This window comes from Brachionichthys hirsutus, chromosome 4, assembly GCF_040956055.1.
Source record: "Brachionichthys hirsutus isolate HB-005 chromosome 4, CSIRO-AGI_Bhir_v1, whole genome shotgun sequence".
Taxonomy (NCBI): domain Eukaryota; kingdom Metazoa; phylum Chordata; class Actinopteri; order Lophiiformes; family Brachionichthyidae; genus Brachionichthys; species Brachionichthys hirsutus.
In genome coordinates, this window is record NC_090900.1 from 15,560,498 (window position 1) to 15,575,216 (window position 14,719).

The window sequence follows — 14,719 nt, forward strand, 5'->3', positions numbered from 1 at the left end:
ACGGTTCAGATCGTGTGATTTAAACTGTTTTATAAAAGCAAAAAGTTCAGAAGCACACGCAGACAGTGAATTCCTCAGTGAATACGGGATTCTTTATTGAATGAAGCAAAAATAATGAAGAGAACCTCCATCCCCGATTATGAAAATAAATAAATCATCCTCTTTGTTTCACCGAAGCCCCAAAACGCCTGCAGCCGATTTCATCTTCTGCTGTCGTTTTGTTTTTCCTGCCGACAAGAGTTCACTCAGCTGCTCGACGCACGCAGAAAGAACGAAACAAACGGCGATCCATTTTGGCACGGGTTGAGAGAGAGCGAGCGAGCGAGAGAGAGAGAGATCAGATTATGATCAGCATGACATTTGGTTCTGGTCGGGATGCCTGGGCGAGAGCGTCATCCATTGTATTCCCCAAAATCCCTTCAGAGTAAAGACCGATTGAATGTCCCAGTAAAGCGTTGCCATGGTGACCGACTACAAACTTTCTTTAAAGAGCTACGACACCCCGAGGGGTGTAAAAAAAAACAACCTCCACCCACCTCTGCGACGCTCAAATATTACACTCAGCCCAGCGAGTTGAACTCGCATTACGTTTTGATGGGGTGCGCTAACGAAGCTAATGTTGCTAAGGAAACACACACACAAAAAATGACGAGCCGAGGTGAGACTGATGGATAGTGGCGATGATGTCATAAGCGCTGCGTGCGGACGGAGAAAGACGCGCGTTTCTGACCGTTAGCGTCAGGCTTCCCTCCGACAGATCGAGCGACTCCTCTTTCACGGAGGGGGTCTCGCCGCCCGCGGGGGTCTCGCCGCCTGCGGGGGTCTCGCCGCCTGCGGGGGTCTCGCCACTAAAAACCTTTCAGCGGTCGGCCCACCAGGACCTGCCCCCGCGTCAGGGACAAAAAACGAGACAAAGTATTTGATAAAACTTCACAGGTTTCTGCGGCGGAGCTCAGCCTGATGCCGACGACAGTAAACACATACTGAGGGTTCTGTACTGCGGGAAGTACCACTTCTAGTAATACTACATACGCCAGTAAGCACACAGTTCCGCACACATGAATGAAGTATTTGGACAGCTTTTCAGAGGACTCCTCACATGTTGATTTTTACTTTTTTTTTATTGATCATATTGGAGGCTTTGATGCCGTTCAGGTTTTAGAACCCAAAGAACTTTCATCGAGAAAGAGAAATTCCAAATCCAAGTTTCACGTTTTTTAATCTGAAGCTGATGATACTGGAGTATGCAGTATTTTGTACTACTTATTCAGACAGTACAGACTTCAGTGTGTAGTATTACTGTATGTGTGCGCGTTAAGGATGTCACGACTGAATCTGGGCGGGGTCAAAGGTCAGGCAGGTGAGGGTTTATTCCAGATCTACTGTTGATCTTTGAAAGCGTCCAGGTCGAAGCTCGTGTCGATGAAACGCTGCAGCTCCATCAGGTGAGTGTTTTTGTTGCCAGTTGCCGGAGCCGCTGCCGGATCTCGACCAGCGTACCTGGAACGCGCGCGCACACGCACACGCACGCACACACACACACACACACACACACACACACACACACACACACAGCAAAGGTCAAATCACCGAACAGCGACGGAGGCGCGATACGCAGACGGTGGAGGCGGTTACCAGACGGGCTTGGCTCTCTGGATGGTGGTCCTGATGCGAGGCTTCACGTAGTCATAGTAACCCTGGTTCTTGTGCTCCTCCTGACACCAAACCAGGTCGGCGTTGGGGAAACGGTCCGACTCCGCCTTCACCTGGTCGAACGGGAACGGCGACAGCTGGAGGAGAGGAGGGAGGAGGCCATTGTTTCAGTGTTCGGGTGCATCACCCAGGTGGGTTCGGTGCAGAGTTCGGTTCTCGCCCGTTCACCTGCTCTATGCGAGCGATGGCCACGGCTCCCTCCATCTCTCTGTTCTTCCTCTCCTTGGTGAGCTCATAGTAAACCTTCCCCGTGCAGAAGATGATCCTCTTCACCTCGTCAGGACGCTGCGACGCCAAACCGGCTTCTGGGATCAGCCTCTGGAAGTGAGTTCCTGTGAGGAGGAGGAGGAGGAGGAAGAGTGATGCTGATGCTCCCCAGATCAATACTACTGATTATACTCTATTATAGTACCAGGCAGCATCTCGTCGAAGTTGGCTCTGGCCTCTGGGTGACGCAGCAGAGATTTGGGAGTGAAGACAATCAGCTGGAGGGACAAAGAGGAAGTTCATGGATTATAACTTTAAACGACACTGTGTGTGTGTGTGTGTGTGTGTGCGTGCGTGTGCGCGTGCGCGTGCGCTTCTCACAGGCTTCCTGAATGGGAGGAGGATCTGTCGTCGCAGAACGTGGAAGTAGTTTCCAGGACAGGAACAGTTGACAACGATCCAGTTACAGTCATAGAGCTGTCGCACCGCAAAGTCCTCCGTGATTCTCTTAGAAGTGGACAGGAGGACGAAGAGGAGGAAGAGGAGGAGAGGAGAGAACGTTTCAAGCTGACATTGTGTCCCTTCAAGGTAAAAGTCGTAGATCTTTTCCAACCAGCAGATGGAGACAGAGAGCAGAACCCCCGAAAACAGCTGTTCAGAATTCATGTGGCGTGTGTGTGTGTGTGTGTGTGTGTGTGTGTGTGTCAGTGTGTGTGTGTTACCGGCATGACGTCAGGGTCATCGTTGCACATCTGGAGGAATCTCTCTGGCCGAGCTGAGGAGTGTTCTGGACCCTGCAGAGACAGGTTGGAGCTAATGCAGTGCTTTTAAATGTCCACCAGGAGGAGCTGTGGAAACTTCACCTGACGTGACCCGTCAAACGAGACCAAATCGGACACGAAGAATCGATTGAACCAAATGAAGTTGGTATTAATCTTTCATCCGTTGGCACTAAAACTAAAGCTAAACTCAAATGATTTTGTTTTATTCCATCCCATAATACGCATAACGCAGCACGATGGCCGCCGCCTCCTCACCATGCCCTCCATGCCGTGCGGCAGCAGCAGCACGATGCCGTTCTGCCGGACCCACTTGGCCTGACCCGGACAGATGAACTGGTCGATGATGCACTGGGCCGTGTTGTGGAAATCCCCGAACTGCGCCTCCCACAGGATCAGGGCGTTCGGGCTCGCCATGGCGAAGCCCAGCTCGAACCCTGCAGACGGGAGGTCGGCCGTTTAGCGGGCGGACCGGGTCGGTTCGGACGAACGGCCCGACCGGGACTGACCCAGGACTCCGTACTCGGACAGGGAGCTGTTGCAGACGGTGTACGGCGCCTGGTCGGCAGACAGGTGGTTCATGGGAATGCAGATCCTCTTGTCCACGTTCTGGTCGTGGAGGACGTGATGACGGTGGCTGAAAGGGGACAAACGTCACCCGTCTGCGGAACCTTCCAAGCAGTTCTGCGAGCGGTCCGTTTACCTGAACGTCCCCCGCTCCACATCCTGTCCCGACAGCCGGATGTGGGTTCCTTCCTGCAGCAGGGACCCGAAGGCCATGTATTCTCCCAGAGCCCAGTCCACCGTCCGGTTCCGAACCATCTCGGCCCGCCCCTTCAGGACCCGACTCAGACCTGAAACGACAAAACCAACGACCCAGAACCAATCAGCTCCTTTCACACGCTCCAATGAACGACAGCAGGCTCACTGCTTTAGCATCGGGCTAACGGATGACGTCGCCGACGTTCCCGACGCCAGAGTTTACTTCCGGCGTGTCCGGACTACCGGGCCGCCGAGCCGCACGCGTTCGGTTTTGGTTTGCTTCGGGTGCATGTCGGACCTCCGTGGATGGTGAAGTCCTCCACGGGGACGGAGGACGCCACCGTCCCGATGTGGTTCAGGTTCTCCTCAGTCAGGCCGGTCGAGGGGCAGCTCATCGACTTCGGTTGTCCATCCAGAGTAAAAAAACCTGCAGACGACGACAACAAACACGTCAACAGGGTCAGGGGGAACGGGCCCAGAACCCAGCGCCTCCTCACCGGGCCAGGGCGAGTCCAGCCAGTGCTTGATGTGTTGGATCTTCTCGTCTTTGGAGCGGGCGTGCGCCTCCTCGCAGATCTTATCGTATTTGGCGATTTCCTCCTGCGAACCGGAAGAACACAAACAGTCAGTGCAGCGGGGCATCCTGGGAAGCGTAGTCACCGACCGGGCCCCCGTACCTCGTACTCCTGCCTGCTGACGGCGCCCTCCGTGATCAGCTTCTCTGCGTATTTCTGCAGAACCGGCTTCTGCTTCTTGATCTGTTTGTACATCAGCGGCTGCGTGAACATCGGCTCGTCCATCTCGTTGTGGCCCATCCGCCTGTAACACACCTGCGCACGCGCGCACGCACGCACACGCACGCACACGTCAGCGCAGCAGGACACCCCCCCCCCCCCCCGTCTCGTAGCATGTGAACGTCGGAGGATTCGCTGACCAGGTCGACGACCACGTCTTTGTGGAAGGTGGCCCTCCACTCGGCGGCGACCTTGCAGACGTAGGTCACGGCCTCGGGGTCGTCGGCGTTGACGTGGAAGATCGGAGCGTTGACGACCCGGGCGACGTCGGTCGGATACGGAGACGAGCGAGCCACGCGAGGATCCGTGGTGAACCCGATCTGGAGACAGGGCAGCACGCCGTCACGCCGGCCGTCGCAGCGCGCTTTATGTTCCGCCCCCCCGTTTAATTACCTGGTTGTTGACGACCACGTGCACGGTGCCGTGCGTGGTGTAAGACGGCAGGTCGGCCAGATGGAAGGTCTCGTAGACGATGCCCTGTCCGGCAAACGCCGCGTCTCCGTGGAGCAGGATGGACATCACCTGGAAACGGACGGAGAAGCCTGGGCGGGTCAAAAAAACGGCGCCGGACCGGACGCGGGTGTTCTGACAGATCCCAGCCGTAGGCGGCGAGGAGACGGCGAGGACACGCCCACCCACCCTGTTCCCATCGTTGTCCCCGCAGTAGAACTGCTCCGCCTTGGTCTTCCCCTGCACCACGGGGTCCACGGCCTCCAGGTGAGACGGGTTCGCCATGAGGGACAGGGTGATGTTTCGCTCCGTCACCCGGTTGATTCTACGATGGTACATTCCCAGATGGTACTTCACGTCGCCAGAACCCTGAGGGGGGGAGGGGGGGGGGGAAGTCACCGGCTGCGGCTGGCCGGCGCCGGCGCCGCTGCGAGCAGGCGACGTACCTCGTCGGCCGCTTCCAGCTTGGAGTCGAACTGACAGAAGATCTGCTCCAGCTCTTTGCGGATCACGTTGGCCAGAACGTTCAGACGACCCCTGGGAGGACGGAGACGTTCAGAGCGCGCGCTGGCGCCGCACGCAGCGGGCAAACGGCGTGCTACCTGTGAGGCATGCCCATGATGACGTTCTCCACGCCCTTTTCAGAAGACACGTCGATGAGGGTCTTCAGAGCCGGGATCAGCGACTCGCACCCCTCCAGGCCGAAGCGCTTCTCTGCGGACCACTTCTTCTGCAGGAACTCCTCAAACCTGCACGCACGCCGCCGGTTAGACACGCCCCAACGCCGCAGGCGGGCTCCAGAGGGGGCGTGACCTGTACCTGGTGGAGCGGACCATGCGGGCCAGCAGCGTCCGCTTCTCCTCCAGGTCGAACTGCATCACGCCGGGAGTCTCGAACTTCTGTCGGATCCACTGGCACTGCTCCAGGTCGTTGATGAACATGAACTCCACGCCGATGTGCTGGCAGTACGACATCTGAACGACAGAGGGCGCCGGTGAGCCTCGCGTCGCACGTTCGCCCGCGGCTTTCATCCAATCGCACGACAGAGAAGAGCGTTGGTCTCTCGGCGGCTCGTTTAGCGAGCGGCCGGATCAAACCCGACCGAACGCCTCGCTTTCCGTCGTCATAAACATGATCAATGATGGATTCGCTTTTCACCGCCGTAGCAAACTAATCGCTCGTCCATCGAAACACTCGCGTGTGCGTTCATTGACCTCCAGCCGGCGAATGATCTCCTTCAGCGGCAGGGCGCTCTCCGAGGCGCCGATGAAGGTGGTGGTGGGAAGCCGGAACACCTTGTCCAGGTCGGACTCGTCCAGTCCGTAGAAGCCTGCGTGTCCCACGATGCACCACGGGACGGGACGGGAAGGGCGTTCAAGGAGAAATAAACACGGAGGTGAGAAACGTTGACGAGCAGAGGAAGCGGACCGACTCACGGACGGGACAGGGGAGGACATGCACGGAGGACGAGGAGGACAGAGGAAGAGAGGACAGCAGCATCGTCATCGTCATTCATCTCAGCCAATCAGGCGGCGGCGCTCAGACCAGTCTGGTGACGTTTGTCACGAAAGCGTCACCGCCTGGAACGCAATGAGGGGCGGGGCTGGAAATGACATCTAAATATTTAAAGCGGTTGGGATGAATATCGTTTCCCCGAGAAGAAGACGTCTCTTCACTCGCCGCACAATTATTCATACGACTAAAAACGAGCCAGGTTGATTCACGCCGTCCCGTTAGACGCCGCTCTGACATCACGCCGTCCCGTTAGACGCCGCTCTGACATCACGCCGTCTGACACCACGCCGTCCTGTTAGACGCCGCTCTGACATCACGCCGTCCCGTTAGACGCCGCTCTGACATCACGCCGTCCTGTTAGACGCCGCTCTGACATCACGCAACGGCCAAGCATTTGCGTTCAATCAAGAAATTTAAGGCGTTTATGTCAAAAATGCTAAACATAAATGAATCAAAGTGATGTCATCCGGTTATGACATCATCGATCTACATTTAGGAGCCACGTTGCGACCGCTCGACCTCCGAGGACCCAATTATATCAGCTCCTGGAAGACGAGACGGAGGGCAAAGAGCCCACAAGCCGGGAGTTAAAATGAGAGCAGAGTTTGAGATCAAACCGAAATAAAATCACTTCAACGCAGACGGAACACAGGAACACGAATGTCGGAGGCGGGGTTAAGGGCATGGCACCACTCCACTGTGGTTATGGGACGTTAGAGGAGGTTGTGTTACGGAGGAGAGAGGAAAGATGGAGAGAGAGAAAGAAGGAGTGTCGGGTCTTTTACAGCAGAAATGGTCGTCTGAGCCGAGTCAGCGTGACGTCCAATCAGAAAACCGGTACGGGTCAAACAATCAATCACATGACTGACAGCCAGACTGGCCAATCATGAAGTCTCTGCAGACGGCAGACCGATGAATCACGACTCAGCCGCTCCCTTTCCTCTTCGTTGCCATGGTTACCGTCCCTTTAAATAAACAGGCCGATGTTTACAAATGCGTGTCGCCACCGAACACGAGCACACACATCTCCCGTCCTCTCATTATAAAAAGAGAGAAAGAGAGAGAGAGAGAGAGAGAGAGACCATGGCAAGAGAACAAAGAAAGAAATTCACAAAAACATTCTGCTTGAAGCTAACAAAGCCTAGCGCCACCTGAAAGAAGCTAGCTAGCCGCCGCCGCTAAACAGCGCAGGCTGAACGGTTGCTCGTCAAAAAAAACACCAAAGAAAACCCAAATGGCGTCTTCTAAAACACACAAAACTGCAAAGACAGCCGGTCTTAAGTTGAAACTTTTTGGAAAACCTTTTCTTTCCTTCTCTTTGAGTCACTTTGGGATCACGGAGGTTCGTCACTGAGACGCTAACGGGGACGTTTCAGCTCCTGTTGCAGGTCAAACTCTCAGCGGGACATTATTTATTCTACACGCTGGCTTGGATGTGAGCATTTCCTGGAAATACCGGTAAGCACCTTTTTTTTGTTGTCTCTGATAGAATGCAAATATTAAATGATTATCTCTTGCTGCAGAGAGGGAGGAATCTAATCCCAGATCTGGGATCAGATGGACTTTCAATCAAACAGTCTTCTGAAAACGGCTACACTAATAAGGTTCGTGTTAAAAGTTCTTAAAACCTCCTGATGTGAACCGAGAGAAAACAACTATGACAGCTCTGCCAACAGTTCACCAAACAGAGCAGGGTGCTAGCAGGAGCTAGAAGCTAACGGAGCTAACCGTGGCGACCAGAACACTCAGGAGACGATCAGAACCGGCAGCTCCACCAAAGTGCCTCCGGGGTTCATCAGAACGTCTCCTGTGTGCCGAGGTCCTCCAGGCGGACGTCCTCTGGTTCAGTGTCTCGCTCCACTTCATAAAACTAAATCTTTCGAGTCAGGAAAACCTTCAGCCGCCGACCACGACAGGAAGGAAGCAGCAAAGAGCTTTTCTTCCTGAGAAAAAGAAAGGACGAGCGCGTTGGCGTGAGACCAGGGCGACTTTAATGGCCGCTCCAGGTTTCTGTTGACTCGATTTATATTTAGCGATTAGATTTGCAACCAACAAACCCAAGTCCGGCTGCCGCGTTTACGGGACGCCATCACCAACGCAGGCGTCGTTCCGAAGCCCCGATTCACACGGATCTTCTCTCCGCCTGTAGAAAACGGTGCCGATCGTCCAAAACCAGACTTGCATTGACAGGATATTTCAAATTCCCATCATCTCCCAGGTGAATCAGGAGGAGTAAGACCAGATCTGGAAACGCCCCACAATGCCAGAGCCAACATCAGGACTACAAACAGACCCAGATCAAACGTCTCCTCTGAATGAGTCTGGCTTCAGGCGATCAGATGGGAGTTAACGTAGAAAGGAGCGCGTCAACGAAGAACACTCGTATCCTCGAGCGTCGCTTTAGCGTCTAGCTTAGCTTTAATAAATGCTAAAACTAGCTTCTTGCTGGCGACTGAACGTTCGTGAACTCCTGTGGAAACATTTCGATGGGAGCAAAGACACTGAACCAAAAGGAGAGAATCCTCCCTGCCCCGCCCCCGACAGCAGGGGGCGCTACAGCACTCGGAGAAACACACAACAGCAACTACTGGCTTTACAGCGCAGCGACACACCAGCATGGCGTTTGTCGTACCTCCAACCGACAGGGTTCTCAGTCTTCCCTCGCACACCGCCACGTCTGGAAGGGTCGTCACCAGGGGGGGGGGGGGGGGGGAGAGACACCCGGATACCATTAGTGACCTACAATCCCGTTAAACCCAACACCCGAGACAGCCACAACCGTCCACAGCCAACACAGAGCACAACAACATGTGACTGTCCTCCACCGAGAGATCGATGGAGGACAGTCACGCCACAACCGACCCGCAGGCCAGGGACGGAACCGGCGCCCGAGCAGCCAGGCAACACTCCAACTCCGTCGTTGTCGCGACAACAGTCTCGCAAGGCATCGTCACGCGGCCGGGCGTGAGGGACTGGAAGAAGATGAACCGGGACTTTCACTTCAGTAAAAGCAGAACCCACCGATGCAAAGCAGAAGCTATTTAGCAGCTAGCAGCTAGCAGAGACAGGCCAGGTCCTGATGCGTGGACTTACACTCCAGGTCACTCAGCCCTCAAAGTCTTAGAAGCAATCAGCCAACAGAAATACACCCGGAGCTAAAGTAGCCACAGCTGGAAGCTAACACGTTAGCGCTGAAGCCAAACCACGCCTACAGACACACGTCGCTGCCGGCCGACCAAACGGCGCTGCGGAGTCCAGGCGTGGAGCTCGTCCACAGCGCTTCAGGTTTTCAGCACATTTTATTGGGCTAAAAGAGAAGCTTTTGTGTCATTAAATATTAAAAAAAATGATTTTAGTTCAATAAAGTTTTCTTCATATAAGAGAAAGCTAAAAGGAAAGTTTCAGGAGTGTTTTTTTGGGCTTCTTTTCTGAAACATTCTCCACACACTAGAATGTTCAACAAGTTCCCAGTTCAGTACTGGATTACGGAAACACGAGGAGGAACTGAGACAGAAACACTCCCAGGACAGAGACGAGAGGTGTATCGAGGAGACGGTCGGACGACCAGGACAGGAAGTAAAGACGTTCCAAGGGGTCAGCTCCTCACCCAGCTTGTCCGAGGAGGTGATAATGTCAGTGGGGACACACGAGTCCAGATCGGCGTCCATGATGCCGAGGGGGTCCAACTGGGCCACATGGTGCCCTCGAATCTACAGGGAGGGACAACAAGACAGAGCCCACCCGGGACAGGAGGGACAGAGGAGAGACAGCGAAATGAAGGAGACGAAAGATAAAGATGAGGAGCGGAGTGGACGAGAAGCAGGACGGGGAGAGCGACAGACATTTAGAGGAGGAATGATGAAAAGTAAGAATTCAAAAACAAAAGAGCAGGGTGAGAGTGTTAGAGAAACCCAAAGGGAGGAGGGGGGGGAGGGGAGGGGTGGGGGGGGGGGGAGAGCAACATTAACACCACAGGCTGGAGGCAGTTTGCTTTTAGCTCAGGCGTTCTCACCGACGTCCTGGAAGCCGGTACTGACCGGAGCATCATCAAAATTCACACAGCTGATTCCCAGAGGATCCAACCGGGCATTATGATGCCCGATCACCTACACACACACACACAGCCGTTATCACAGCAGCAGCAGCACGGACAGGCGGCTGATTACCGCGAGAACGACCTTCATTTTCCTCCCGCTGCGGCCTCAGAGCGAGCCGGTACGCGTTAGCTTAGCACCGGAAGCCTCCTTAAACGTCAGCTTCGCATCCATCCGGAGGAAGAGGCAACCTAAATGTAACAAACCCGAGTCCAGTCGTCTCCTCACCGGGTCGGTTCTGGTTTCCACTCGGCCGGTGAAGACCGATCAGTAATCACGGTTTCTCAACCTTTTCTCAGCGGATTCCTGATTTATTTATTTTACAAAGATTCCTCACATTTGTGAGGCCACGAGTCCAAGGTTGAGAACCCGAACTCCTTCGTACTCGATAATACAGAATATTAACAACCAATACACGATTTATGTAAAACATTACAACTTGTAACGCGTTCCTTTAATATCCACCTTGACTAATAACGGTTAATGTCATTTAAAGAACAATAAAGTGATTAAAAACAGTCATTAATGACTGTTTGCCCCGCTGATCTGGCATTCAGAGATTCTGTGGGAGGAAAATGTAAAATAAAGATCCCAACAGAGCAGCGCGGACGGTCCGAGAGGGTCCGAGAGGAAACGGCGTGCTTTCATTCAACCCGTCAGCGCTCGCAGCTAGCTCAGCACACTTTTAAAATTACATTTAAAGACAATTTCAATCAAAGGAAAGACACAAAGTGGAAAAAATTAGGCTCCAGTTGTAGCCCAGAGCCACAGACGCCATGGCAACAGTACACTTCCTGTTTACCGCCCACACATTGCTCTATTTTAACCCTCAGATCAATATTTACGAAGCCCACCTCCGTGTGTGTGTGCGTGTGTGTGCGTGTGTGTGCGCGTACCTGATAGGCCCTGATGAGCGATTGGACGGCCAGGTGATCCTCCACCAGCTTCTCCACGTTGGGCTGAGCTCCGACCAGCGAGGACAGAGGAGCAGCGGCGAGGCTTGATGCTGCCGATAACCCCAGAGGAGACCGGTAGGCGGCCCCCGGAGGAGCGCCGGCATTAGCGTTCCGGAAAAATACATCCCACGACTGGAGGAGACCGGGAAGAAGGGAAGAGACGGAATAAAATGAGTAAAATGACAGCAGTATATTATTTCTGTCTTAATGGGTAAAAAAGAAAATCACATCAAACTCGTATCATGACATCTTCAAGGTAGTCTGCAAATATTTACGATGTGATACGAATGTATTTACAGATAGCACCGCCCCCCGTTACATTTTATTGGTCACGTCAAATGCTTATATTTTCCTCCACATCTTGCCGAGGGAAAATAAAATTGTGACCATTTCATTGCAAGAGAAAGTCTGAATCTGCCTGCGATCCTCAAACCTTCCAGTGAAACAGACTTAGAATGGTAAAAGTGCTAAGCTAACATGCCACAATTCATTCAAGTTGGAAAAGCTCAACGTAGGCTCAAACTCTGTGGCGCCTGAAGCTGTTCTCATGTACGATAGCGTAGAAGCAGACAGTAGGATGAGAAAACAACACAAACGCTAAATGAGGACCCGAGTAGAGGAAATGTTCCGGCTGCATCCCAGCCGCCCGTTTCACGAGTCACAACGTGTTCACGAAGCAACTTCATGCAGACTCATCACTTCCTGCAGCCGTTTGTGTGTCACATGACCAGAAACTAGGAGGTGGTGTCCTGAACATTCTGCATAACGTTTACCAGTTTGCATTTTGGACAAATCCTCCACGGCCGCCCTGCGAGGAGGAAACCTCCGTCCGCCGCCCGACCTCTCTCACCTTCACGCCGGACGTCCAAACAGCGGCGTCACGTGACCGAGCTCCCGGAAGCTATTATTAGCCTGCTTGTCCTTTAAGAACCTTATATGCTGTCAAAATGTCATACCCCCATTCCGTCGTCCCGCCTCATCGGCTCGCTCTCTAACTTACATTCAATCATTGATCCCAGGTCAGAAACGTGGTGCCGATCAGTCGAGCATAAATCAATACGCGGCGCGAGGCGCAGCGCCGTACCTTATGAACACTCTTGGGATTCTCCAACCAAGCGTAGTACATCTCCTCCACGTAATTGGAGCTCGTCCCATTCAGGAAGGGCTCCGATGCCACAGGTGCGGTGTAGCACCTGATTGGCTGAAACGTCCTCGCGCCTCCTGTGGAGGCGACTGTGATTGGCCGCTGCTGGCCGGCAGTCTGAGCCGCCTGCGAGGCGGTCAGCGGACGCAATCTCGCCGCACATGTCCTTAAACGATGCATGAGGAGTCCTTAAAGTGTCTCTCACACGCCGGGTGGCGTTCAATCCAACAAGAGGGATGTCCTCGACCTCGGGACAAGAACGGAATCCAAGCTCCACGAGAGGTCGGCCTCAGAACAGAGAGGGGTGAATGAGATGTCCACTGTCCACCGGTGTCTCCGTCCACTGAGGGAGACGGGGAAAGAGTGTCACTGTTAGGCAGGGAGAGAACAGCAACAATCCTCAACATAAAGCCCATTTAAATCCTGCAGGGGGGGGGGGTTACAGCTGGAATCAACTCGGATGGTGGAAACACGACTTACTAACGCTGTATGATGGGTTTGTTCTTGAACGTAAACATGCCTTCATTGAAGTAGCTTAAGCTGTTAGATAAATATATTTAAAGTAAAAGTGAAACTTTTCTCGCAGTAATGGAGAAGACTCGTTTCACGGAAACAAAATTTAGCTCCTGCTCCGTGTCGCTTCCTCTGTTTTGACCTTGTTGGGCCGACTCCCTGTCTTTCTCCTTCCACCGCCCGGGCCACCGCCTGGACACGCCCATTGTACTCCAAGATTTTGTGATTGGCTGATTGTAAGACGGAAATACGAGTAAGAAACCTTGCTATTGGCTAGATCAATTGTCCGTCATTTTGTCCTTTCCCGAGTGTTGAGCTCCCGGAAATTTCCGAGCGCTTTAGCAAAACAAGGCAAAAAAAGAAAAAAAAGAGGCTCCAATCAGAATGGTACTAACATTCAAATGACTAAACACACACAGCTGCAGCTATCCCTCTACACAGACTACGTCATTAAATTGTTAGCCAGCGTGCTAAGGCTTTGTAATTAGCAAGTTAACTTCCGTTAACGCTTGTATTAGTCAGAACCAAAGCTAGTAATTAAAAGAACGTAATTACGTTTAGTTGAATTTGAGTTACGAGGCTTCTGTCCAGGTTAATACCAATATATTTTTTCAACTAACATATATATATCGACAGTTTTAATAAACAGACGACCTAAAAGTCGGGGTGAGGTTTCCCTGAACGGGCTCTGCGTTAGCTAGCATGCTAGCATGCTAAAAAGGTTTCGTCTTTTTGAAATTCCTCGAGACGGATCTTCTCTCCTGAGGAAACTGGTCTGTGAAAAGATCACATCAAAGAGTCGCCCGAGACAGGCTGACGTACATACGAGCTTCTCTCCACGTCACGAACCTCCAGGGAAGATTTTCAGCGGCTACTTCGCCGCCGGTATGCCCGATGTCCTTCGACTCTCCCGGTGACAGCTCGGCGCGCCTCGGAGGGAGGAAGTGGGGCCTGCTAGGAAATTACGTACGGAAATATGACGTCATGACGTTACAGGGATTTATCCGCGCCTACATTTTAATCTGAATTTAACCTGCCTAATAATATTAATTTTAACTAAATCAATATTAACATCAATGCTAAACAGATATTAAATAATTTAATATTTTTGTGGATTTAAAAAACTGAATAAAAATCCCAATCATGCAAATTTAAATCTGTTTTTATATGGAGAAATCATTCTTTGGCGGTTGTATGATAACTAATATTATATAATCATTAATTTGGACGGGTTTCAACAGTGTGGCTTAATTTAAGAAAAACATTCTGCATTTGGTTGAAGTAAGTGGTTTACTCGAGTTTGATCTTTTATCTAATTTTCAAGAATGTTTTTTTCGGGCATATTGTAAAGCACTTTCAAGAGATTTTTTGTACGTTTGAAAGTTGTTACACAAATGCAAATGATTATAATTATAATTATATTATTGTTATATGTATAGACGTAAAGAAGGTAGAGAACTTCAGGTATCTCGGATCAACAGAGCAGAGTGATGGAGAGAATGTGGAAAGGAGGTGAAGAATCGTGTGCAGGCAGGCTGGAACGGGGGGGGGGAAAGTATCAGGTGTGCTCTGTGATAGGAGAGAGTCCGCGAGGATGAAGGGAAAGGACTACAAGACAGTGGCGAGGACAGCCACGATGGACGGCTCAGAGACAGTGGCTCTGAGGAAAAGACAGGAGGCGGAGCTAGAAGTGGAGGAGATGAAGATGCTGAGGTTCTCCTTGGGAGGGACCAGGTTGGAGAGGATTAGAAATAAGGCAATAAGAGGGACAGTGAAGGTTCGACATTTTGGA

The 14,719-nt window shown here is 52.3% G+C and overlaps 1 protein-coding gene across 2 annotated transcripts; it reads right to left on the minus strand.

Moving 5' to 3' along the window:
• Positions 1 to 65: 65 nt before the first annotated feature.
• On the minus strand, positions 66 to 13,841 carry ogdha (oxoglutarate dehydrogenase a). 2 transcript variants are annotated; one of them, XM_068738526.1, is made up of 23 exons: positions 13,750 to 13,841; positions 12,355 to 12,757; positions 11,211 to 11,402; positions 9,828 to 9,930; positions 5,920 to 6,035; positions 5,525 to 5,679; positions 5,308 to 5,454; positions 5,152 to 5,242; positions 4,895 to 5,074; positions 4,649 to 4,777; positions 4,396 to 4,575; positions 4,139 to 4,291; positions 3,959 to 4,061; positions 3,760 to 3,888; positions 3,403 to 3,553; positions 3,209 to 3,336; positions 2,958 to 3,136; positions 2,643 to 2,714; positions 2,302 to 2,427; positions 2,126 to 2,198; positions 1,882 to 2,045; positions 1,636 to 1,790; positions 66 to 1,500 (listed from the first exon to the last, which is right to left on the minus strand). In XM_068738526.1, exons 2-23 carry the CDS (start codon positions 12,592 to 12,594, stop codon positions 1,380 to 1,382), a joined length of 3,087 nt encoding a protein of 1,028 aa, XP_068594627.1. In that variant the 5' UTR covers positions 12,595 to 12,757; positions 13,750 to 13,841; the 3' UTR covers positions 66 to 1,379. The 2 variants fall into 2 exon arrangements, with proteins under 2 accessions (XP_068594627.1, XP_068594626.1); XM_068738525.1 differs by lacking the exon at positions 9,828 to 9,930 and adding an exon at positions 10,233 to 10,326.
• Between the last annotated feature and the right edge of the window lie 878 nt (positions 13,842 to 14,719).

Bases quoted from the DNA above. Each gene is read 5' to 3' on its own strand.
- ogdha (XM_068738526.1), bottom strand. From the start codon at position 12,594: ATGCATCGTTTAAGGACATGTGCGGCGAGATTGCGTCCGCTGACCGCC. The intron at 2,199-2,301 runs GTGAGAAGCGCA...TTGTCCCTCCAG, and splicing joins TCCTCCCATTCAGGAAGCCT to CTGATTGTCTTCACTCCCAA. The intron at 2,046-2,125 runs GTACTATAATAG...TCCTCCTCACAG, and splicing joins CTTCGACGAGATGCTGCCTG to GAACTCACTTCCAGAGGCTG.